Source organism: Blennius ocellaris (assembly GCF_963422515.1).
Source record: "Blennius ocellaris genome assembly, chromosome: 8".
Lineage (NCBI taxonomy): Eukaryota > Metazoa > Chordata > Actinopteri > Blenniiformes > Blenniidae > Blennius > Blennius ocellaris.
The window spans coordinates 23,099,126-23,126,091 of NC_137657.1; the positions used below are offsets into that span (position 1 = coordinate 23,099,126).

The 26,966-nt window shown below is 41.1% G+C and overlaps 1 protein-coding gene across 1 annotated transcript; it reads left to right on the forward strand.

Annotated features, from left to right (window-relative positions):
* LOC308133660 (uncharacterized protein) lies at window positions 1-26,676 on the forward strand. Its single transcript, XM_080501125.1, has 11 exons — window positions 1-155; window positions 341-506; window positions 661-732; window positions 850-926; window positions 1,506-1,606; window positions 4,176-4,292; window positions 7,926-8,000; window positions 21,979-22,117; window positions 26,090-26,172; window positions 26,265-26,361; window positions 26,469-26,676. Exons 1-11 carry the CDS (start codon window positions 96-98, stop codon window positions 26,634-26,636), a joined length of 1,155 nt encoding a protein of 384 aa, XP_080357251.1. The 5' UTR covers window positions 1-95; the 3' UTR covers window positions 26,637-26,676.
* Window positions 26,677-26,966: the final 290 nt, after the last annotated feature.

Below are 26,966 nucleotides of genomic sequence, written 5' to 3' on the forward strand. Positions count from 1 at the left end.
TAGAGACGGTACAACAACAACAACAACTTCATTCATTCTTTACAACATATGTCAGTGATGTTATTGTGAGAAAATATTAATTTCTCCGAACCGAAATGCGCAGAAGAACGGAAGCCCAAGCATCGAGTGATGAATCCGCCGACGCTCGTAGAAAGGTAAAGCTCCGTTTATGGTATTAAAGCTGCTCGAAGCTCCACATGGAGCAGTCTGACGACAGAATCTGACACGTTAACTGATATAACATAAGTATTACAATTTGTTCGTTTCCTAACGGAGCTCTTTGTGAAGTTTGTGTTAGATTTTTCTTTAAACAGCATATTTTCTTGTGTCCATTCATCAGAGTCCTCAGAGTTCAGATCAGAGGCCCCAGGCTGAAGCTGGAGGAAGAGTATCATACAGATCTGTGCTCCTCAACATTGGAAAGTGTTTACTGTTGATTCTCCTCGTCCCTCCTTTCCTCAACTATGCATCGCTACAGAGAGAAGGGCAGATGCTTGTGCCCCAAGGTCATTGTCCCTTCTGGTTTAAATTTATTATCTCCGACAAAACAGCTCACAGTATACGGATGAAATATATCTTTTGGTTTGCTGGTTTATTAATTTACTGATGTTGAACATATATGATACTTTTCTTTCTCTCCCTCCTCTGTTTTTAACCTAGATGGCCAGATTGTCGATGTGGGTTTGGGTCAAAAGATGCATCTGTTGTGTAAAGGACGAGGACAACCTGTTGGTAATAACTCATCTCCTTTTTCCGTGTTATGGTTCTGCACCCTGCTGCTTCGTGCTTTTTTTCTTCTTCTTGCTTGTCTTTACTGAAGCCTATTTAAGCTGCACTGTTTTTTTGTAGTCATACTGGATGCACCTACTGGGATGTCCTCAGACGTGTGGTGTCATGTCCAAGAGAGTGTTTCCAAACTGACAAAGGTGAGAATTACTTTGTTACTGTATATTAAAAAGGAGTACATTAGGGATTTTTTTTCCTTAAATGTTTCATTTACTCAGTAAAGCAGATCTATTCCTGTGAAACTAAGATGTAAGACACATTATGGGTGATTAAGCACTGACATCTCTACTTTTGACTAACAAGTCCAGTGTAGTGAACTTTCTCTGGAAGCAGCGACTGCAGCCTTGTTGTTTGTTGTCCGGGTCATGTCGGGACAGTAGCTCTGCCACATCCTCTCTGCTCAACAAGGACTCGGCACAGCAGAAAGTCTAGCCTGACAGCCTGCCCCATGTTGTTTGTCAAAAATGTGACCCAAATGAGGTCAGAGACTTGTTGAGGAATCACCCTGATACATCCGAACAACTAGATTGCATAAGCAGCAACAAAAACAAACATGCAGCTGAATGTTTGCACACGTATCTGCATCTTTTCAGGGCTTCTCAGCTGTCAGGGATTTTTATTGCTTACACAGTAGAGAGGAGATCATCTCATATGTATGTACACTACAGTACTTACAAAACATCTCAGCCTGTGCTGTCCCTGTGTGTCACACCGCGCAGGTTTGCGCCTACGACAGAATGGGACTGGGCTTCAGCAAGCGGCTGATGCAGAATGAAACCACAGGAACAGAGAAAGTTTGGGGGCTGTCAACAACCGGAAGGTGAGAAGATTTGTTTCGCCTGCTGTCACTGTGAGACTTAGTACCGTGTGTAATGTGTGGTAACACTTTCTTTGACCATTCATGCTTCTGTAGTCAGACTGAACATTGTTGAAAAAATCCTCAGATGGTTGTCAGCTTTTTTTTTTTTTGTCACAGCTGGTCAGATGATTTTTTTTCTGTTCTGATTCAAATTAAACATGTATTGTGGGAAGCGAGTACATCTCCTGTGAAGAGTTTTCATTATCACCAAACTAGATCACTGACATTTTAAAGCTGGACAGACTCTGGCGCCCTGCAGTCCGAGAACAGGTATAGTCTGAGTGAGGATGGATGGAGATTGTTGTCTGACACAGTTGTGGTTTAATTATGTCTCGTATTTTTCAGTTGTGGCCTCCTGCTGTGACAGTGTCAGTTTCAGGACACGGCGTCATACTGATACATGATATAAAATGATTCACATACAAGGTGTTGGATGAGACACTGAAAGTCACTTTCTTTTTGTCCATGAACAACAGATCATTATTATTTGGTTGCTTTCATTCCTCTTCAGCTTCATTTTCTTTGGCACATGAATGCATTTGTTATTGTAATAATCCCTGAAGTTGTTGAGCCGTAGAGCAGGATTTGTATCTTGTATCCTGAGATAAACAAAATAAATGTTTCTTCATATCAGATCTCCACACCAATGAATAGTAAACATTCATCATCCCTTTTTGTGGGTTGATCAAGGAATTTGGAGCTCAAATTGGACTGGAGCCTTTCTGCGTACAGTTTGCATGTTCTTCCCATGCATGTGTGCAGTTTTTAGTTAAAATAATTTTTTTTAACTGTAATTACATTTACAGTTTATCCATCGAGATATGATAACATGATACACACTAAATTATTTTGAATGATTAAACTAGATGATCTTTGGATTTTTTTTAATAGTATAAAGGAACATTTGAGCTAACAATAAACATATTATATATTTGGAACATGTTTTTTTTACATGTATAAACAAATTAAAATGCCTGTTAAATAGTTTTACTATAATTTTACCCCATGATCTTTTTATTGATGCTCTCTGAGAGTCATTATTTATGTCTAAAACTAATCAGCAATTCGAGCAGGACTCGGTGTGCTAGAAACAAACTTCACATGACTGGCACCTTTAATTGGAAGAATGAATAATCCAAACATACATTGAAATGTCACACATTTGTCAAAGTGAATCACAGAAGGATTGGACCTCCACCCACAGGCAATTCAGAATTAAATAACCATCTCCAAAGTATTCTGAGAAAATGAAAGTCCCCTGGCCCAGAATCAAACCTCTGTGTTTTGGCTGTAGGGTGGGAATGCTAACCACTACACCACTGTACCTTGCAAAAACACAACATCGAGATTAATTTGAATAGCTGAGTGCAAGCAAACTTTGTCTTTCATCGAAGGAGAACAATCCAATAAAGCAAAGGACTGTGAAAGTCTAAATTCTTGCTTGGCTTGCTGAAACTAAAGACAGGTGAGTCCTGACTCCGTGTTTTTGTTTTTGCTATTGCAGCTACTCCCCAGCCCGTGTAAGTCTTCCAAAAAGGTCAATGAAAATCTGTATTTGAGAAAAAATTTTTTTTGCCAGTATAATCAGTTAATATGTAGTGGTGAAAATGGCACTTGCACAGTAAAAAGCCTATTTGAATCAGTATAAGTAGTGACATAGAGTCTATGTATTGTCTATATTGGACTGCTCTTCCCTTACAATGCTGGGATTATTCCAGCCAGAGCCGGGTGTGTGCAGCGACACAGCACTGAGGGCTCAGGCTGCAGGCTTCCCATCGAAAACATTATAACATGTCGGTTGAGCCTTAAATCTGGGATGAGCAGGCGTGGCGCAGCGACCGCCAGCAGCCAGGTTTACCTTGGCATCTGGCCTGGAAAGCATTGGGCCGGCTGCTTGAGATGCAAGCGATCAATTTCCCCGAATTCAATATATCAGAGGGAGTTTGATGACTGGCTAACCTTAACCCCGGCAGTCCTGTGAAATCTCATCATTTCAGTGTGACACCTCCAGTTGGATTTATCCGCACAACAAACCCGGGACAGCAGATGGCTCTAAGAGAGTCGCCGCTGCGCCTCATGTAATGATGATGCTCTCCCCGATGATATAAGTTTGCTGGTCATCAGTTTTCCTGTGGTGGAAAGGAGCCAGTCGTCCCCCCTTCCTCTGCGCTGCCAGTAGCTTCGCATGAGCTACTTATTTTAGTGGCACGTCTGGAAGGTGATGAAACTGAAAAGTAAAAATACCGCTGACCTTCCCTTTTCATTCACATGGCCAAATTCCTCATAGTTATTGGATGATGGAATTTGTCTTTGCCTTTGTCTTGGTCTTTTTTGCGTCCTCTCCAGTGGGTTGTTAAGAAAGCCGTTAATGAGGACATCACAGATTAATGAGTGTAATGACGGCTCCTTGTATTCATCTCTCATGCTGTGAACCTAAGTGTCACCTAGATGAATAAATAAAGCCCCCTGGCCCAGTTTGCGGCGTGTCCTGCTTTTGTGCACTTGGTGACTGGTTGTGGCTGTCTTTCAGGATGGTGGATGATCTTCAGCGACTCCTGCAGGCTGCAGAGATAGCCCGGCCCTTCATCCTGGTGGGCTCCGAGCTGGGCGCGCTCAATGGCAGGTTCTTCAGCCACATTCACGACGTGTAAGTGCTGCGCAATAAAAGTAAAATGCCAGGATTTAATGTGAGCATGTGTATAATGCCTTCTGTGGCTCTGGAGGAGCTTTGCTTCGGCTAAAGCAGAAAGCTGGTGCTTGAAGTAAGCAGGTAAAGTTTTAAAGACGTGGACTTCCATTTTCGAAAGATTTAATGACAAGTGCTGCAGCAGTTTAAGCGTGTTTTAATGTGAAGGAGGTTTGATCTGGTCGAAGCAGATTGAATTCAGTGCTTTGGTGCGGTTTAAAACTGAGATATAGTGCAGGAGAGGAATTTCGAACTTTCTTGTTTTATCTGAGAATAGATTTGATTATTAATACATTTGACTTATATAGCAGTTTTTCACTGCTTGTGCAGCCCCAAAGCACTTCACCCTGTTGATCACATTCACCCATTCACATACACAGAGGCAGCCATGTCGGTAGAAGGACAAATGGGGAATTGAACCTGCAACCTATGATTGAGAGACAACCCAATCCACCGTTTCTACTACTCGGCTCATCACCGGAGCTCATGAGTGGATTTATGAGGCTTGGATTTGATCATATTTATGTCAATAATGTCAATAATACCCGAAACAATGGACATGCAAATGTATGTGAAACGAGGCTTTAGTAAGGTGTTATAAAGAGTTTGTGAAATTTCTGATGCAAAGCTGCATTTTTATGTTATTGTACAAAAAGTTCACTCTTAAAAGTTTAATTCTGACCTCTGAAAATGTGATGCATATTACACTCATACAGAACAATCTAGAAATATTGGGTGCCTTCTGTGTTACGTGGTCATTTATAAAACTATGACTTGAAATTTTACATACTGTAAAATGCTAAAATATGAAGCAAATCTAAGATGATTAGTGTGAAATTTTTTTTTATTAGTAATTGAATTCACATTAAATGACATTTTTCATATGAACTGTGAAATGAGGTCTTTGGTATTAAATTGGTTGAAAATATAGACACGTAAAAGAGCACCATCACTCATAATAGAAAGAGGGATTTTTGGCATTTTATGTCTGCTATATCAACATATATTACATTTAAGACATTTTCTTTGTCAATATTTTCACAAAATTCTTGCTTTTAAACAAGACCAGTGCTGGTTGATGAGTCCTAAAGAGTACAAACTTTTCCTTTTTTCCATTTTTGTTAAAATGTGCTTTGCTATAAAAACAAAACCATTATGATCCAAGTTAGAACTTTTTCTCCTCTGGCTGAACATGGATGTAACCCCGCAACCAGAAGCGCTCCACTGCTGAGGTTGTTATTTCCATAGATATTGAAATCGTAGTTAAAACAGACAGCAGCTGTGCTGCAGCAGCCGAACGCATCCGCACGGTTTAATGCTACCTGCACCCATTATTTGCAACCTCAAATTGTGCTTGTTTTCTTGTAAAGCCGCTGCTGTCAGCTGTGTAAACGGATTTCATGTCAGTCCCCATATAAAATTCTAACACCTTTATATTTCCACTTGGCCTGCGAAGCATGTGAATCTAAAAGAAACATCACTTTCATTCCTCTGACACGCCGGTTGTAAGAGAACCACATATCTTCATTTTACTGCTTTTTTTTGTTGCATTGTGTGGAATATGTATTCATTTACACTTCACATAGCTTTAATTGCAAATGTCACTAAGAATGGGATGCATATATTTATTTAACCAGGTAAGTTATATTGAGATTGAAGGATCTCTTGTTTGAGTGATCCCTGGCAAACATGCCAGCGGCATCAAGTTACAATTCCATGTAACAAACATTAAAAAACACATGTGTTGTGTTTTTGAACTCTGGCATCGGCAGTAAGATGCAATAGTGTGTTAGAGCTTTGCAGCCTGTGGCAGCGATGAACATAAAACGGTAAAATGTCACACATTCAACATCTGATGGGCGTCTTTGTTCTGTTGTGAATTAAATAGGAATTTGTGGGACTTTTTTTTTAGCAAATAATCCTTTGAGAAAAATCAAACCAAAATGGTGTCATTGATGTTTGTGGCACTTCCCGATAAACCCGTTGCTACTGACTCCATGATGGTGTCTAATGCTGTCGGCATTATCTTCCAAGACTTGGATAATACTTGTCAAAAAGTTGTGATGCCACATTCCTCATTAACAAAGGAAACAGGTGTAATCTGTAATAATACTCTCTCATGTATAGCACATGCTTTGACTTGTGTCTCTTTTCTAAAAATAAAAATCTAATATAGGTATCATCCAGTTGCTGTAGCTAAATGTAAAGTGCATGATGGATAAAATACGGGCTACAATGCTACGCTGAGCTTCTTTAACTTTAACCTTCAGTCCGAAGGTGACAAGGTAAGTATAAAATCTTTATGGCTGACAAAACGAGTAAATCAACTCCCACTTCTTGCTGCTTGCAGGATGCTTTACGCTCAATGCTACTCGTATAACACGTTTCAAACCTTTTGAAAAGCTGTGAAGCTTCTACAAACCAACCGTGTTACCTTCTGCTAGTCACATATTCCTAAATGTAGTTTAAGGTATCATTTCTGCTGCATTAATATTTTGTTTTAAATATTTTATTTGTTTATAACAATGTAATGTAGTAGCAAACAAGTATTTCAGCATCTTGACCCTCGTGATTCTCTAAACCCTTTCAAACTGACTTTGTGACTTTAGCACATCCCAGATAAGAGGTGCTTGAAAATCGAAGCCCGAAAATCCAAAATGTCACATCCAGCTAAAAAAAAAAAAAAAAAAAAATCCCATTTAGGATAACTTGAATATCACTTTAACAAGGATTTGGAGGATTATTGTATTTCTTCTTTTTTTTTTTTTTTTACTTTAACTCCATATTTCATTGCTCTTTGAGTCAGAGGGATGCTGCATCAATAACAGCTTGCCGGATGTGATGATAGATTGACGAATGTGAGCACAAAAATTTTAAGCTTAATACTCCTGTCTTAAAAGAAGAAGCAGAAGTTCCTTTAAAAAATCTAGAGATATTTTAGCAACATTTAAAAAAAACATTCACTGGTGGTGTTCAGAATAGGGATTACTTCCCACTTCAGATTAGCGGGTGCTATGCTCTTGACATGGTAACTAAATAAACTACAGTGGTTTTAAAGAAACAGGTCTTGCTGAGGATGAGAGAAATGGATGATATGACTTATTGTGCATGTGTCCAGCAGGTCTCAGGTGAAATATAAAAATGAGTCATGTTTGAATTGCTCCATAGCATATGGTTTCCTGGCTCTCAAATTCACACTTGACACAATATATTTGAGTGTCCATTTCCAACACCTCCCATAAGTCACCTATCTGGCAGACAACATCGTGATGAAGGGGACAAGTGGCACGTGCGAGGACGAGAGATTTAGTATTTAATCAGGCGTGGTGCCGCTGCTGGGGGGGGGGGGAGAAAATTAAGTGGAGGTGAGAGGATGACACCTTTCCAAATGGAATTATTGCCTCTGGTTGTGGGGTACGAGTGTGGTCATCTGTCTATGAGGGGACGTAGAGTGGACAAATCTACAGGAGGGCCGGTGAGATGACACCATCCATCCAGCACTCATTATGGTCCAGGCCGGGAGGGTAAAGAGGACAGGAGCCATCGATGAGTCTTACTGTGTGTGTGTGTATGTGTGTGTGTGTGTGTCCTCAGGCATGTGTCAGACCTGGTGCTGATTGATCCCATCCCAGAGGACGTGTTTGAAGAGGACCAGTGGCGAGAGTACTGGTGAGTTTCATCCGAGGCTTCAGAGGCGTGGCGAGGACGCCACCGGGAGATGAAATGCAAGAGAGGGTGTAAGGAGCTGTGGATGAAAAGGAAAGAGGAGAGGGGAGGGGAGACACGATGGAGGAGCTGAAACGACGGCAGGATGCGGAGAATCGGATTGTGGGGGGGGTGAGAAAGATTGAGAAGCGAGGAGCGTGGCGGGGGACCGAGGACGACGATAAGGAGCTCGGAAGGGGCAGATAAAAAAAAAGCAGGAGGCATGGAAGAGAAGAAGAAAACCAGGGAAAATGCATCAGGAAATAAAAAAGAGGATTAGGTTGAGAAGAAGGAAGGCAGAGGAGCCTCACAAGTCAAGGCTCCAAGCTCTTCGTTTATTGGCTCTTATGGTGGGAAGAGTTGATTATCTTCACTGGGCGGGGCTCATTAGCATGATTAATTGGAGGCCACAGAAACTCATTAGCCGATCGCAGTCTTTTAGCACGAAACAGAGGAGGGGAGAGCGAGGGGTTGTGGCTCTGGTCGAGACTGACTGACAGAGTGTAATAACACTGCTTTAATCCTCCAGGCGAGATATATGTCAAGTGGTAGTCATTGTCGCAGCGTATATCTCATTAAGCATTAATTATCACACATGTGGGACGGGTTGCTGTAAAGGATAAGAGGGAGTCGCTGGTAGAAGTGTCGCTTACGCAACACCGACCATCTCTGTGATTGTTTACAAGATGTCACGTGTCGTCATTAAAAGGTATTTCGCTGCCCAAGAGATAATAATTAATCGGTTGCATAATTTAGCCAAACGTGCTAAGCTTTACAATGTCGCTGACAGTGATGTCTGCATAATGAACGCATCTCTGGGAGCATTTTGCTGCTTTTGTCACTTAGTGTGCAAAACAGCTTTTCCCCCTCCTCAAAGCCCAGTGGATACCTCTGTCGTCGCTGTCATCTGCAGATATTTTCACTTGTAAACAAATACTCACATTAGAGCTTGATAAAAGAATGAAAGGAAGACAGATGAAATTAACATTTCTGTAGTTGACAAGGCTTTCTGACACAGTAACCAGTATACATGCATTTTCTCATTCTGATTTACAAAAAAAACAAATAAAGTGTATTCATTTGCCTTTTTGACACTATTTGATATAACATAACCTGGATCACAGAGAATGTGTCCGTTACACATTATCATATAAAACGAACACATACCCAGAATCATATCTACAGTCAATAATTGACCTTAAATGCACGTTTCTGGACTATGGGAGAAAACTCATAACGCATAGAGAACAAGCAAACTTCTCGCTGAAAGGAACCAGGCCAGGACTTGACTTGTGATAAGCTTGCTGTGTGGTCAGATAACTAATTACTCCACCATACGAACATGGGTTGATCCAGTTTACACACCAGGATTGACTTTTTAAAATCATAATCATCTGCATAAATGATCTAATTCATCATGGAGGGAAAGTGAAGAAATTACTTTTTAGTTTGTATTGAAAGCTTGCCATATTTGATATATTTTAGTCTGGTGGAGAAAATTGGAGGATTTTTGTCTCCAATTTGAATCTTCTTTGACAATGTATGGAAAAAACAAACTTAATCGTCACATTGGACTTACTAAGTAGTTTCACTGATATTCCAAAATTGGTCAATAAAGCCCAAAGTTATATTCTGTTATCCATGTGACTGAACACTGAACACTACTGTGACTTCAGTTATTTCTCCAAATGTTGCAGCCTTCAACTTTAAAGAGCTTCAAAGCATTTTTAAGCTATAAATAAGTTTGAAGATGACATCCAGTGATCTTGCTACTGTCCGACTTCACGTCGCTGCTTCTTATAATATTGACTTTGACACCACGTGTATGGAAACTGTCAGTTTTTGGCTCGATGGGCCTCCTATCGTATTTTTGAACATGCCTGAGGCTAACTATTCATGGTTCACAGTTTAGAAAAAAAGTCTTTTTAAAATCTCACACTGACCTTTTTCACAAGTTTCTCTCTCTCTTTTTTTTTTGTCTGAAACCAACCGTCATCCTTCAGGCCTCACTCATTGACAATAGGCTGCATACAGTGTGTATTTCTGGGGCAGTTGACTGTATAAAGCAGTGGGGGTAAGAAGTGTGGGACGGCCCCCCTCTTGTGGTGCACCAGGGAGCTGAACAAAAAGTCTCCTGGTTGGGGGGGAGTCTGAAGTCTGAGCCGCTTCATGAAAGAAACCAACACTCAAAATCTCAGTATTTCACAGGTTGCTGGGGTTTTTGTTGAACGCTCATGTTCAACTTTTTATGTGAGGCTGTGAAATCTGGGCTCTGGAGATCAGTCTGAACTCTGCGGGATAATGTAAAGTTTGCAATTAAGGATTTCATTAAACAAAAGATTATAATGAATGGAACCGCCAACACTGTCCTGACTCTCTCTCTGAGTTTGTTGCCTCTTAAATTATAGTGTGGGCGGAGTAGAAACCTAAGGGAGGAGTTACATCCTAAAGGGATGGCAAATAATTATTGTAGCTCTCTTTTGATGCAGTAAAGGGTGGAAAGATATATTTGTGGTAAATAATACATGATAAATTAAGTGAACAATGTTTCTAAAAATATACTGATAAACTTTAGACACATTTTTTTCTTCATGCTAATTTCAATTTAGTATAATTATAGCTGTATGTCATTTATTTATATCTTTTTTTATATCAATAGGCCTTTCTGTGTGGAGTTTCCATGTTCTCTCTCTGTGTGCATGAGTTTCCTCCGGGTACTCCAGTTTCCTTATACAATCTAAAAACTTTGTGAGATTGTGAGATTCATTTGTGACCCTGCATTGCCCCAAGGTGGGAACGTGTGTGTTTGTATGTATGTGTGCTTGCCTGTCTCTGTGTTTATTCTCCCCATGGATGTGTTTTCTCTGGGCCTGAAACGTGTTAAGGTTCATTTTCTGAAAATTGAACATACCGTTGTGGTCTCTCACATCGTAATGTAATTTCCAGCCTCGACAAATCCTTTTTCTAATCTCCAATTATTCTAAATTGCATATCTGAAGACACTAATTGCATATTGTTTTCTCTGATAGATATCCAACCACAGGCGTGCAACCCTGTTACATTAATAGCTTTATAAGTGGAGTTAGTTTTTTTCTTTCAAAGTATCAATTCCCAGTTCCTCCATATGAAAAGCCATGCTGCGCTACAAAGGTGTATGATATCCATATCATTTCATCTACAGTCAATAATTAAAAGTTCATACCTGATATGAGAGAAAAAAAGACAAGGTAAAAAAAATCAACGTAATTATGGAGTTATGCCCAGGATAAGCATTTGGAGTTTGGTCCAGCAATATTAGCTCACAGCTTATATAAGCATGAGTCAAGCCAGATAAGAAATGGATCCCTGAAAATGGCCTAATTTGTACGTGACTCTAAGTGGAGCAGCACCATTTATCAGGGGTATGTGTCCAATTATCCTCTGATTAATAGGCATTCATTTCACTGAGTACATGACAGTGCAGCCACAATCCAATTACACTGTGAAGAGGCAATGTTGAAATGAAATGAACCAAAGACTTACATTTAGTCGGTAAAAAACTATTTTATCATCTACGCCTGATTTCCACGGGGGAGTGAAAATAGAAGCAGGAATGGGATATACAGTATGAAGATATAAGAGATGCAGGGCAGCGTCACTCAGCGCAGCGTCTCGGCGCCAGTGGCCGTTCTTCAACACGCTTTTCTTCCTCTCTTTCAGTTCTGCCAGGTTGCATGCAGGTGTGTATTTCTCCTTCTTTGATACGGGTTTCTAAGCTGTTGGAGGTCTTACAGTATTTGGTACACAAGATAAGTAATGCAGGAGGGAGCAGGGCTGCACCTGAGCAGGATTGTGGGGAGACTGTATCAGCTTTGCACTGGGAATGGAGGATTTACACATCAAAGCGCGGCTCATTAACAGAGGCTCGCTCCCAAAATTAGTTTCCGTTGCATCCTGCAAAATGAATCGCCAGCATCTCCTGGGAACGGGCTGTGTTTGTCCGTGTCTATTTGTAGGCTCGCGCGAGCATGCACGTCTTGTAAAGGAGGATTTTTATTCTTGTTTGGGATTTTCCTCTGCTGGAGAAAGCGGCGTGTGTCTTAGTTCCTCGCGAGCATAGATAATGCTGCGTGATGAGAAATCGAGCAGCGGGCCTCACGTCGGAGATTTGAAGTCCCAGCATACGTATGGATTTACTATCACCAGTAACTTTCAGGCAGACAGTTATACTCAGACACAAGTCATTGTTCTTCATGTTTACACATTTCAAAGACATTATGTGGAGAAATTCTCATTTTGGCAAGTGAGGTCATCTACCTAATGAATGAGGGTAATCTCTCCAACACAGAACTTAGATTTTAATTCTCGACAACACCCCATCAAGTGCAAGTTGACTGTGGTTTCACACTGCAGTGAAATGTCATGTTTTTTTCAAGCCATACCTTCATAGTAAATCAAAGAGATTAACTGACTGAAAGGTTTTGTAAATAAATGTGTCACATCCTACAAATGCATATTCCTTAAATGTGGCACAAATTAAAAGAAGCTGTGGAATTTAACGGATTAAATGTCTGTAATGTTGTGGTTGTTTAGTGAGAACATTGATTTTGCATGGTGAAGGCAGCATCATGGTATCCAGGTGAGCTGCAATATCAACCTGTGCAAGACAAGAAAAAGGAAAAAAAAAGATGCAACATCTCAGGACTTCGTACAGGAAGTTTTTTTTTTCTTTCAAAGAGCTCTTCCAAATGAACAATGAAAGTATTGTGGCTTCAGGACCATGATGCTTCAGTGGCCTGTACAAGTCCTGGCTCCCGGTCAAACGCTATCTGTGAGCAAAACTGAAAAAAAAAAAAAAAAAAGCCAGTCTCAGTCCCAGCTGTTCTGTCAGAAGGAATCTGCCAAACTCCAACCACTGAAGGTTATTGAGGGCTGAACTGAAATGTCAAACAGAATCAAGGACAATGCAACTAAAGGCGAACTAAGAAAACAAAATCTTCAGACTTGCTAGAATGAGATTGAATAAACCTTTTTCTCTGTGATCATTCAGACACTTTACCTGCTTAATGTTTATAAGTGTTGAGAAAGACACAGCAGGCGATAAATTGGTGTGAAGTCATATATGATCAATCTCCACTTGTTTTAAAGACAAGTTACAAAAACCCACCGGTCTATTTTTATGTTTGGCTTCTCTCCTCCTGGGATATCCCAACTGTTTAAAAGTCAAGTGGTCAAAACCATACAGGAGGTGTCATTTCTCATAACCATTGTTATACTTTCTACTCTATCTCTTCATACATTTATTATTCTCCATTATTTGAAAGTTATTTAAAAACATGGCCTCCAGCAAGGCAGCTGAAATGAAAATAAATGACTTCATTGACCTTGTGAAACAAAAGCAGCATTGTCGGTATCAGCATATGTTTATATACATATGAATAAATGTTTGATATTGAGTGCATGTGATAATTTTACTGCACAGGAAAAACCAAAACAAGACAGAATCTACAAATATCCACAATGCATTTGTGTAAGTGCAAGTACTTGAGTTGTTCGATTGAATGGATTTAAGCAGGAATTCCAAGTCTTTCTGCTGATGCGCGGTAAGATTTAGTCAGACATTACTCATATTTCCCTCGCTGACGCTTAAACAGGAAGTCGGGCTGAGAAAACTCATATGGAGAAAGCGGAGTATCATGAATCATCTTCTGATATAACTTGATCACAGTTGACTGTATTTAATTTGCAGTTCATAGCCACTCAAAAGATGTTGACGTCTCCACTTGTAGCAGAAAAGACATGTTGTGTCTGTGTGGGTTTATCTTGTGATGTTGTATGTTAACCAGCTATGATGATCTTCATGTAAATTGTAAATTGGTGAGCAGTGCTGCTCATCAATTTATCATAGCAAAAATGTATTATAAATACCAACAGACATCTCAATATATATATATATATATATATATATATATATATATATATATATATATATATATATATATATCAACAGAATCATTAGGCTCATTCTTATTTTATCTTGTGCTTAAAACATTTAACTGCACATTTACATTTACAAACGTGTCTCTTGTCTTCCTGCAGCTGAGTGTGTGAGTGTCGGTGAGTATGTGAGTGTGTGTGTGTGTGTGTGGAGTATAAAACTAATTTACCCCATGGGGAATTTATTTGCTCAGAGAGCAGAAACAGTGGGGAATGCGCTCGTCTAATGGGATGGTCCTTACAATTTAATGAATGCTGATTGATTGGTATGCTTGCCGTTTTAATGTACCATCACTGTGTTTAGCGCAACTCGGTCCTCAGAGGAGCGCCACTTGAAAGCCTCTGCATGCCTTCCCTCTGTACCGCACGTCTTGTGAATGGTCGTCATCATCACACTGGTGATTGTTTGCAAGGTGGGAGTTTAAAGCCGACACGTGAAGCCTGTAGTTCTTTCTTCAGCAATGTGGCTGAGATAATCGAGCTTGATTGCTTGGACTGTAGTGCTCTACAGAGCCTGTGTACTGGAAGTTCATCTTCTCCTGTGTGTGTGTGTGTGTGTGTGTGTGTGTGTGTGTGTGTGTGTGTGTGTGTGTGTGTGTGTGTGTGTGTGTGTGTGTGTGTGTGTGTGTGTGTGTGTGTGGGGGGCTATGCACTGCCCTTAAGTATCCGCTGTGTTTGGAGAGGAGGCTCTAACGGCTTCGTCTGCAGGCCCGTACAGCAGCCTGATTGAGTTATGAGTTCCAAAGTGAGGATGACACTTCCAGCCTCATTCATCATCCCACCTGTCATTAATATGCTCTGCAGGGCCTGTGCACACAAAGTTAGGATCACATAAACGTTTATGCAGGCACATATTGGCTGTATGCATATTTCCCCCACACGCGGCTCGCCGCGGCGTGCAGCGGATAGACATGTTCTGCGGCTCACCTGGAGCCTGCTCGGGATGACAGGCGGCGTATGACTGACACTGTGACTGAAGACCGTTCGGGGTTTCACAACTGCTGCAGTTGGTTTGATTTATAAGCCAGACAAGGTTTTAAAATGAGGGACAAGAGGAGTGTTTCTTCCCTTTCACACCGCTCCTCTTTCTCGCGGAGAGATTTACAGGCTTAATAGAATTTTTTTTTCCTCTTCACTAAATCTTCCCTTATTGAGACATTAGGATGTTTTAATTTAGCCAGCTCATTTAATACCTGAAGTGGCGTTATGTAATCTCTAAGCTCCGCTCGGGCCCCTCATTGGTAAACAGTTGCAGTCAGTGATGACATATCCACTCTCGCCCTCGGAGCCTGCGTTCAATAACCTACTGGAGCAAAGCCCTGCTTTAAACCCCTCCAGGGATCCTCGCCCGAGATTGGCAGCAGCCGCCCGTCCGTGGGCTGATGAATGGATGGATGAAGAGTAGAGGGTGTGAGATGGAGGAGAGAAGAAGGAAAAGATAAAGGAAAAGTTTTGGCAGGCGAAAGTAGCACAAAGCAATAAGAGGCTATTGACTGGCTTTAACTCAAACTCTTTAACTTAAATGTTGGGGAAAAAAGTATACGATGGCTCGCTGCCAAGAAGAGGTTGTTTGAGTTGATCATTTTAGAATGAAAGCTATATTCAAAACGGAGAAATGAGCTCTGCTTTGCAGTCAATTCCACATGCGTAGTGTGTTTTGACTGAGATTCATTACACATTCAGATTGTGGTTCATTAATGGCTCCCAGTGTGTTGGGCCTCCTCCCTCAGTCCTCGCCTGACTCAGCTGCCCTCCGATCCCCCCCCCCCCCCACCCGGAGACTCCCGGACGAGTCAGGAATGCCAATTAATTGTAATTAGAACCACTGTAAGCGTAACTATTGCTGTTGCGCTCCACTAATGAAGCAGGGCTGCGGCGGCCCCTGTGTATTTACCCCAGTGTAATCTATAGTATTGATGCAGGGAGGGAGGCCAGGAGGCAGGGAGGGTGTCAGGCTGCGGTGCAAGACTGACACCGTGTGGAGGAACACAGTACTGCAGCCACAAGTTCTCGCTCTTCCTTTATTAGGAGGGCAGGATTTAAAGTATTCATCCAGGACATGCAAAAGCATGCCTTTATTAGCACGATTAGTTCAATGCATACAATTTGAATATTGAGTACATGTGATTGCTTTGATAAAATCCTTAAATGTGCATTCCAGTCAGCTTGCTCTTGAAAAACAAAAAAAATCCATTTGGGAAACAAACAACATGTTTTTTGCATTTTATCTTTAAAATGCAGTATGTATGATGGCTTGAAAAATACTGCAGCATTACCGTCACACTGAAATAAACATTTTAAGTGTTTCAGCTGATATGAACATATTTCACACACTGACGCTCAAACAGTACATCTGGGTGAGAAAATATGCAAATTTTCATGTGTCATCTTTTAATATAAAATGGAACACATTTGACAATATATTAACTTTCAGTTCATTGCAGATCTGTCTCCACCAGATATTAATTCATGTTTCTGCCCTGTCTCCACTGTGAAACAGCTTGAATGTGAGGACAATCCTGATCATTTAGGACCATACAATAATTGGATTATGTGGCTCCATCCATCCATCCATCCATCCATCCATCCTTCCATCCTTCCATCCATCCATCCACCCATCCATCCATCCTTCCATCCTTCCATCCATCCATGGGCAAGGATAAGAAGCAGCTCAGACTGAAAGTCTAGGAAACCCAATAGATAACTTCCACTAGTAAAAAAATATTGTTTGATTTGCTCGTTTTCAAGTGTTTTGTTTTTTTTTAATGAAGAAACAACATTAAGATCATTTACAATAAGTGAGTCATTCAACTCAGTTTAACTGAAGCAGAGATTTTGTGAAGGTGAACTTTACAAAAAGCCTTTTTCAGCAGCAAACGCTTCTGATAAAACATAATTTTTCTTGTCCTATTACAAGATGATATTCGCATGTGATGAAGTGGAATCATAATACTCAGAGTGTAACCATGTGTCACCGTAGATCTAACACAGGTAACATTGATATGGAATCAGCATCATCTTAATATGAAGTTGCAGTGTGTCACACTGAGAAGATAGACATAGTTCTTCAGGGCCTTTCTGAATGGAGTTTGCATCGAGTTTAGAAAGCAGCATGTATCTAAGATTGACGAATAATCTGATTTTCTTGCACAGAAAAGTCTTTCTTTGTGATCAGCTGCAGCTCAACAAGAGAAGTCTTGAATTTTAACCTGTTGAATTATATTTTCTTACCATCACATTATTAACAAGCACTTAAACGACATAAACGTCTGTGCAGTGAATAGAGACCACCAAGTCATTACATGCATTTAGATGATTTCTGTTACATATTGATAAAGTGTATAACCTTTTATCTTCAATATTTAGCCAAGCCATTAAAGACTGAGGTTCTCCAAGAGTCTTACAGCCACAGTTAAAAGCCACATCATCTATCTGTCCACGTTCTGATGGACTCCATTTCTTAATACAGCTCTTGGAGAAAACCTCTTTTTTTTCTTTTTCTTTTTTTTTTTTAAAAGAAATGTTCCTTCGGCGTAATAGTTAGCTGAGCCTCGTGTAATAGTCCGTGTTTAAATGTTCTCTGCTCATTGTAATAGTTGGCAGGAGCTCGTGTAATAGTTGGTGTTGTGTGTGTGTGAGCAGGCTCTCAGGTAACAGAGGCCCTGCATATGAAATGAGATGGTAATGAGGAGGGAGGGGAGGCGGAGGGGAGCCTTATCACTCCAGGGCCAAATTCCGACAGTGAATTGCGCAGTTGTAACAAAAGTAACAGAGCGTCCATTCAGCCTGCACTAATCCAGATGGGAAAGTCAAACAGCAGAAAGTCCACGGCACAAACTCATTTCATCACTTTATTAATTTAGATATTGCCTCCTCGCTCCTGTGGGGAGAAAAAAAAAAAAAAAAAAAAAAAGAGCCCCTCTGAAATGACCAACATCGGTGAGGCGTTTTGCTCTACATGGTTCCCCCACTTCGTCTCCTCCCGTTATCTGTTTAATTCATCCCACCAATCTTGGCTGTCTTTACCCACTAAATTTCCCTTTGACACGCATGCCTTGCTTCGCATAATCCTCACTCGGGGGCAGAATTAAAAATGGAAAAAAGAGGAGGGAATAGGACAGGTGGCTGGAGAATCCTTGAAATAATGTTCAATGCCAGACCCAGGGATGATTTGACCAGATTCAAACTGGGGGGCTGATAGGAGTATCCCCCCCCCCCCCCTTTTTAGTTTTAGAACCAAGGGGTAAGGAAGAGGGTGACAGGTGGAAAATGTGCAGAGGCTGAGAAGTCCCTTAAGAGTCGGGTCGAAGAGTCGCTTCTAAATTGTGGTGCCAGAATGACTGCAGGGGGAAAACCGTGGCAAGGAAGATGAAAATGTCAAAATGTCAGTCTCCGGAGGTCTGATTTGAAAAGTTTTCTCTCTCTCCACTGAAGACTGGAAATTAGAACCGCCGACGTGTTTCTCTTCCCTCTTTGCTTGTATCCATTTTTGACCCAAAGGGACTGTGAATATGACAGATACGCTATCTTCACGTTGCCGTTTGTGGCAGGTGAAAAAAGCATTCTGTGCCGTTTCCTTTCAGCTTTATCTGACCAATCGCCACCGACACGCTTCGCTGGAGAAAAGCTTGACGTGACAAGTTGCAGTTGTTTGCGTAGCGGCATGTCGTACTGGAAATCAGTTTCTAAATGGGTTGCTTTACACATGAAAAGTGCATGTGTATGATGGTGCTGCGATATGAAGAGTGTAATGGAGGTGAAGCGGCACTGCCGGCACATCAGACTTCTTCTGACACCACCGACTGCTCCATGTTTGAGAGAAACGATTCAAAGTGACCATTTTAGAATTTATCTGCAGTCATGTATCAAGAAGAGGAAAGTCCGTTTCAGCTGATTCTGACGTTTTAACCCTTTATGAAGGAGTCGGCGTGTTCGGTAACTTTCTCATTCCTGTGTCGGGAGTGCATGAAGCCACCTTATAAATTGTAAAGAATGTGACACCATATTTACTCACTGCACCCATAAAGCATTGGGGGCACGTTCATCAACCTTTGTTGTGAATGACACGTCACATAATACTACAGGGGCATCCTCTAACCACGTGGCAGAGAAGTCTGTGAGGATTTTCTGTTCAGGTTCTCATTGCGGGTTCCCCCACATAGTTCAGTTTCCCCCCCGCAGTCCAAAAACAAGTATTTGAAGTTACCGTAAATAAGTCTGAATGTGACTGTGGATTTGTCTGTGTCTGCCCTGGGAAGCACTGGACACCTTGTCCAGGCTGTATCCTGCCTGAGTAAGATAAAGTGAATAGATTGTAAACAAAATTTGTAAATGTAAACAATTTCTTTTTAAATCTCCTTCAGAAATCAACGGAGAGATACATTTCAATAAGACAGATTTTTAAGCTACGAATGATGAGATATGTTTTGGTCCGTTTTTCACTTTTCTAACAGATTTTTCTCATTAATAGATGCCACATAAGGAAGCTGGGACTACTTTTGTGACCCTCACAATACCCTTTAAAAAAAAAAAACACTGTAGTGCTGAAATGTTCCACTTTCAAGTGTTTTAATGAGTGCTCTTTAAATGGTTACCACTGGATTTTCAGAAATGTTCTAACATTAGTAACCGCGGTCAGGACTAATGAGAATGTCTCCTGGTCGTTTAGCGCTGGATAATACTTATTATTTTAGAATAAAATGACACCACAACAGTTTTTTTTGTAATGCATCATTAGCTTATACTTTAAAGTTTTAAATGAAATAAATGCGTACGGTACCTCTAAAAGTCCAAGTCTTTTCCCATCTGTGTTTTGAGTTTCCATCAATGCCACAAATATTGTTAGTTAGTGACACTACACTGATGACAGAAGGTAAAAGTTGTGATAACCTTGCGGAGCTGTGGTAATTACAACAAATGAAGAATAAATACAGAGAATTCTTTTTTTTCTTTCAGGGATCAGTTGTGGAGTATACAAGTATTTAAGCCCGAAAACTAACAAACAGCCAAGCAACATTTCTCATGAAGAGTTCCTTTTATGTTCAAAGAAAGTAAAGAAATGTGATATATTTACACATCATGTCTACATTCATATAATCTCGTTCAGGTAAAGGTCTAACAGTATTCACAGTTATCAGAGTCATTTGAGGTTTTCACACAATGATTATTGTTACCAGGATAAAACTGGATCATTATATCTTGTTGGGATTTTATAAACTTCAGATAATGGTGAAACAGGGAGTTGAAGCTGGAATCTGTCTTTCCTCCTTCTTGGGTGGAATAAAAACCTCAATCCGATCTGCCAGCTTTGTTGATGCTGTTGTGAAGTCCTTCTAGAATCTGTAAATGTGGGGAGCGAGAGATTTATGAGTGCGCCGCAGCAGGAGAAATCTGTGCTTCAATGAAAACATGATTGTTTTCTTTTAATAAGTGGAGGATTAAACTATTATTTATTTCTCCCACCTGCACTTTATTGTTTTGCAGTGTGTTATAAGTGTAATTGAGAACAATTATAGTGGTTCTTTTATTCTTTTTTCTTTTTTTTTTGTGCAAAAATGTAGTGGCAATCCAAATAAAATGTTTATTTATATAGATATTTTAACAGAAAACATCTTATCGACACAGAACAAACTGAATAAATTCAACCTGAACACAAAATCAACATGTGCAGGTACATTTAATTAAACCTGATTTTTTTTTTTGAAAGTGGACTTTGTCCCATTCAGATTTTCATATTGTGCAGAAAGCAAAACTGTCAGAAATCATGTATGAAAAAAATAAAAACCATGACTGATTCTATGAACAGAATTTTAGAAGCAAATATTAGAAATGTTCCTCAATCTAACCTGCCTAAATGTAATCAAACAGCAACTGTGTGACAATATTACTGATAATTCCATTATTGTAAAGATAATAGCCTCTTATAGTCTGCACAGGATTCGTACATGGATTATTTTGACCTCAGGGGTCTCTTGTCAATCTCAAAGTAAACATCACAAGATAAAAAAAACAACAAAAACAAACAAAATGAAAGTATCGGTTATCTCATGGCCTAAACATGAAACTCGTTGGTGAGATTGTCAGTGGTAAGAATGAACTCGACGGCGCTTCACGGTCGTTTGTCAGATATTGAAGCAGATATTCGCACGGCGCTACAAGTGTGACCGAGATCAGGCTAAAACAGGAACCAGTGTCTCGGGGTACATGTGGGACAGATCTAAAGTGTGCGCGCTGCATGTAGGGGCAGGCTGCGCCGCGCGGCGATGGCGGCGGCGGTGGCGGCAGCAGGCGCGCGGCACTATTGATTGGGCTCCACAGGCTGAGACCAGCCAATTCAGAGCACCAGTGAGCCGAGACCGATTGGGCCTCCTGAGTTACAAAATCCCACAGCTCTTCTTCTCTCGCCTGCCAAAAAAAAAAAGAAAAAAAAAAAAAAGAGTATTTCTCATTCCCCAGGCAAATGTTTTTCGAAGAGAAAGTTTGAGATTTTGGGCTGGAGAGAGACTTGAGGAAGGCAAATATCATGCAGGCCTGGAGTCGTCCTGCGTGCACGTTGCTGGAGAGGAGCTCCAAACTCCAGCACAAGTTCAAACTGACCTCATATGTGGATTGTGGGCGGCGGCGGTGTTAATGGTGACGTGTTACCAACATCAATTGGGAAGAGATTGTGTGAAAATCTTGATGAAAAGTTGCTCTCTCAGCCTTTTTTCGGTGCTTTTGAAGCTCATTGTTTTGGTTCTACAGACTCTTCTTCAGCAGTGACGTTTTATAATGAAAGTGTGATTGCACACTATTTTCAAGACCAGAAATTGGTTTTTAACATTGTGGTTCAATGAGCGGGCTGAAAAGAAGCTACAGTCTCCCGGAGTGGACACTGAAATGAGATACCCATTGTCACTGTTGTCGCGCCACTTTTAGCAACTTGGCTGTTATGCATGTATGAAGACACACGTTTGTGTGATTTCAGGTATGGGAAGCTGCTTCCATCGCTGCAGGCCAGACAGTTTTCAGCCGCCACGGGTCTGAGCCGCATGCTCATCATCCTGGGGGTGATTCAGCCCGCGATAAGAGGCCAAAACGTCTCAGAGGAGCTCATCCAACGTCAGGTACATACTTGTCTATTGTGTACCTGCTGTATGTTGTATACCTTCTACCAAGCATGGGGGGGGGTTATTGGTCAAATTTTTTTCTGTACTTTGTAATGGTCATTTTTCTTTTACATTTCAGATTTTTATATTCTATTCTACAAGGTCTTTCAATTATTTTAGTACTTAATACCTTTTTAAAAGAAGCCTAATTTTTTTTTCATTATTTTCTTGCATTTACATTTATCAAGCCTTGCTTTATCCAATTGTCCCCTTTTCATGTGTTTCTGCAGCAATTTGAGTTGCCGTACTCTCAATGAATATATTGTTTAATTGCTACTCCAATGATTTCAGGGATGAATATACCTCGTCATCAAGCTGAATTAGTGCTATAATATTAATAATAGAGTTTCTTAATAACCATTTGTCTGTGCTTCTATAATCAAAGGTATTGCACCTGTGTTGCACACACATGGACCACCACAAATACTGAAGAATCACTAGAAATGAGAACAACGTTGAAAGATGAAAGCATGATTAAACGAGGAAATAAGAAGACTACAATTGAATTCATTAAAAGTGAATGGCCTCATATGTGAGGCTGTGCAATATGACAGTAAGGAAGACAATGCAGCCGGATCAGAAGTCTAAACAAGACAAACAACTCGGATTCACCACTTTGTTCCTCCGCTCAGTTTTCTCCAGCTAATTTAGACTTATTGAGGGGGAGACGGTGACATGCATCAGGCGTGCTGTAATGACATTCCTCTCATCGTTCCCGTGCAGCCACAGGATGGTGCTAGTGCGAGAATAATGGCGCCTGCTCCTCGGCAGAGATACGAGCTGCTGATGATTGCGGCAGCGTTTGTCTCTGTACCGTCAGAGACGGTGAATTTGGCACCACGATGTGACACCGCGCGTCATTTTTAAACAAATGAAAATTGAGCCCCAGTTTTTTTTTTGTTTTTTTTCCCCCCTTCCCTTCTGAGCTTGACACAACGCCACAGACGCCCTGTATCTGGTGACGCCTGCTGTATTATAAAAACTCGGCCTTTTGACAGGTCATCTGGATTGTGAGGGAAAGGCTGTTAATATAAAACTACAAGCTTTTCGCTGTGTGTTGCAGATGAGCTTCTTTTTTTTTTCCTTTTCCCCATTTTGCTCTCATCCAAACTGTGATCTGCTGTGAATCACAAGTGCAGCTGTGACACTGGTGCCTGTCATGAAGTCCTGTAGTCATTTTTTTTTTATTTTTTTTTTAACTTCCTCTTGGAAACATCCCAGGCAGAGGAGTGGTAATGGATTCTGATGATGAACAACAACCAATGTCTTGGAGAACATGAAGAAATGCTCCCTATGCGCTGACACCTTATTCTACCAGAGAAACGAATCGCTTCACACTCATGTTTGCTCCATTAAGAACTGAGACTGTATGAATATTGCACTGGGGCTAATTTTGGTTTCAGATTTTTTTTTTTGTTTGTTTTTTTGTGTGTGCGTTTAAACAAACGAGTTACTCTCTCATGGCCCCATGTGAATGCTCAGTGACATTTCGCCAACGTTCAATCAGCATTACCTTATCCCCCCCCCCCCCCCCCCCCCCTCTTTCCCCCTGCAGCTGTCTGTACGATGCCATGACGTCTAGGCTCGTGGATGAATGCGAGCAGTTCGTTAAGGCGCCTTGTTCTCTGCTGCCAGCCACCCACGATTTGATGGCAGCAGTGATGAGGGACCTATTTCAGCTTTTCAAGTATTACAGTTGTTGCCAAGGAGATAAGGACATCATTGTGCTTGAATTCTCCAAGGAGAGAAAAAGGTTTTGCAGACGGGCTAGTGAAGGTTATAACACACACACACACACACACACACACACACACACACACACACACACACACACACACACACACACACACACACACACACACACACACACACACACACACACACACACACACAGAGAGAGAACTCAATAGAGCATGCAGTCCATTTCTCAAGGGCATGTTCTGTAACCACTGCTTAATTGAACTGGAGCAGAATTGTTTGCTGCAATGTTAACGGCACCAAAAGCTATCTGGTCTCATCACACGTGGGTGACGGAGACAGTTAAAGGCGAATTCGTCGCAATTTGAGAGTTCGCATCCACTTTACAGCGCGGTGAACTTTCTTCCCACCCGGTTCCGCGGCAGAGAGCCAGAGAGCGCAAAGAGAGAGATTTCAGATGTGATGTCAGGGTGTCGGCTCCCCTGAGCGAGCCGGACGCTTCCCTCGCTGCATCCAAATGACTTTGCTGTAGACAGATGTCAGGTGTGTCGCAACTGGAAGAAACCAAAACCATGCAGGACGCCGGCCCTCCAGGGGCGAGTCTGGACACCCCAGCTGTAGATGCCATCTTTTTTTAAATCGGCATGCAAATGTAAATATTGGCTGGAATGGGAGCATTTTTCTTAGGCTGCCACACGTCATACCGTTCAATCTGAAATCACAATGACACACAAGAAACCACGTGCAAAAAGCTGAAATCAAGTCGCATCCCAACTTTTCAAACCATCATTAATGATTAAATCTCTTTGTGTGTCTGCTCAGCCTTGGATCTGGAGGATTCTTTTGGTCAATCTTGTTTAGAAAACAAAACAAAAAAAAACCCCTGAAACTGCCAGTACTGTGTGGTGATCTTGCATTGGAGCCGTGCAATGTCAAGCAGGAAGAACAACGAGCTGCGACTGTGCAGTTTGTTAATTCGGGGTTTACACATTGTATTAGGATGAGCCCCTCCACAGAAGGTTCAGTTGGTAGAGGGAGTCATCCTAAAATCCCAAGTTTGGAAGTTCAATCCCCATCGTGTCGAACACCAAGTCGCTCACAATGTGTTTACGTTGTACACAGCGGGTTCCGTCTGCGTGTGTGAGGTTGAGTAAATATGATGAATCCTGTAAAATGTGTTACCATTTAAATAGAATTTATTATTTTTGTCTATAGCACACAGTTGCAGTGAAGTTTCACAATCATTTGTTTTCATTCTACATTTTGGAATGTAAAACGTCTTGCGTATCATATCGATATAGTTACTCCACATTTGATTAAAAAAAACCAAATATTTTTATTAAGATGTAAAAGGACTTTTACATCTCTGAGCTGTTCAAATCGGGCCGTAATGGGATCATGTGTTTTTTTTTTGTTATTTTTAAACATTATTTAGCTTTGTAAGCAATACTGTCCAAGATTTAGTGATTTCTATATATTCTTGTCATGCAGTCGGGTCTGATTACTCCTATTTTAAGGCTGCAGTGCAACAATATATAGCCAGATTCATAAAGAAGGAGCTGCAGCAATGAGAGGAGCAGTGAGAGCTATGACAGATTGTATGGCCCCCACAGAGCCCTGATCTCAACATCAAGGAGGCATTCTGGGATTACATGAAGAGCCAGGAGACACTGAAGACAGCTGAAGTTCTCCAAGATAGTTGGAACCAGCTTTACAAAGGCAAAGTGTGGATATGAAATACACTTCTTTTTTTTAATTTTTCCTGACGATCACCGAAAAACGGTGTTGGTTTAAAAAGAGGTTAGAGGCGAGAGATTTGTGTGGAGTTCAGTGTTGAAGTAAATGACGCTATATGAAGTGAAGAGGAACGACTGAAAAATAAACATGTGCTAAAAGAAATTCAAAGATCAGTTGGGTTGCGATATAAACACATCTCAGACGTTCTAATTTCTTTCAAAAAGCGATGATGTATAACAATACGGTGTGATGGTTGGATGAAATCAAAATCCATGGAGCTCAAACAAGCCAAACCTGACAATCTATTGTCTTTCTGCGACAAATGTTTGTCCACCTTGGTGTTTACCACTTTTACGCCAGTGCTTTGTGCCACCAGTCGAAGTGAATCATCTCTTCTCGACACACGCGGGCTCTTTCCTTGTTTGCGAAGGTCACGGAGGCATTGCTTGGTGTGCTCATCTTGCATTGGCGTTGCTCTTTGTGTGCCTCTTGCAGAAATACCTGCTCAGTAACCCGGCGCATCAGAGCAGCGCTGTGGACGAGCACTACTTTCTGAATGAAAGTGCGGCTCAAGTGAGGTAAGAGAAATATACTGAACCGTCACTTTCGTGTTGGGTCTGGAGTCAACAGAGTAGATGCACTCCACAACGTTTATGTTGTTCTTTAACAGGGACATCACTATGTTCAAGCCCCTCTCCAGCCGGACGTCAGTCAGCATGATCACCGGGGATTCGTTCGACGAGGAAATGCCAGAAGGCCTGAACCAAGTGAGCGTGTTTTCCCGTATTCGCACGACGTCACGCGGCATCGGACAATGCTCTAGTAACTTGGTGAATATCACTCTCTCTCCTCCCTTACCCCACTCCTGCACCAGATGGTAGCCAAGCTTCAAAAGAGGTTTCTGAAGGAATCCTACCCATCAGCCAATCACATTCACATAAAAGGAGCAGACCGGCGAATGATCTACAAGAAGCCATCTGCCATCAGCCAGCACCTGAGGAAGCTCGTCAACCAGCGACAAGCCAAACAGCAGAGCGAGTGACCCGTGGCCAAAACGGAGCTGCACCCCAGACACGGACAGAGGGAGAGTTTAATGCGTTTTAAACATTCAATAAAAAAAAAATTGAAGTTATCTTCCTTCCTTTTTTTTTTTTTTTTACCTTTTTTCTGCAGCCATTGGTACAGATTGTCTCCGCACCTGTGAAGGTTCATCAAGAAGTCAATTCCTGAAAATATTTTTGCACAGTTCTGCTTCATTGGAAGCTATTTAAATGAAGATAACTGGAGGGGATTCAGTGTGATGAAATATTTTCTGTCTTAGATTCATCTTATCTTTCAAGTTGTTATTTCAGGCTCCTCACCTGATTGGGCA

Coding starts and splice junctions, on each gene's coding strand:
- LOC308133660 (XM_080501125.1), top strand. CDS start 96: ATGCGCAGAAGAACGGAAGCCCAAGCATCGAGTGATGAATCCGCCGAC. Junction 733..849: donor AGGACGAGGACAACCTGTTG/GTAATAACTCAT, acceptor GTTTTTTTGTAG/TCATACTGGATGCACCTACT. Junction 1,607..4,175: donor GGGCTGTCAACAACCGGAAG/GTGAGAAGATTT, acceptor GCTGTCTTTCAG/GATGGTGGATGATCTTCAGC.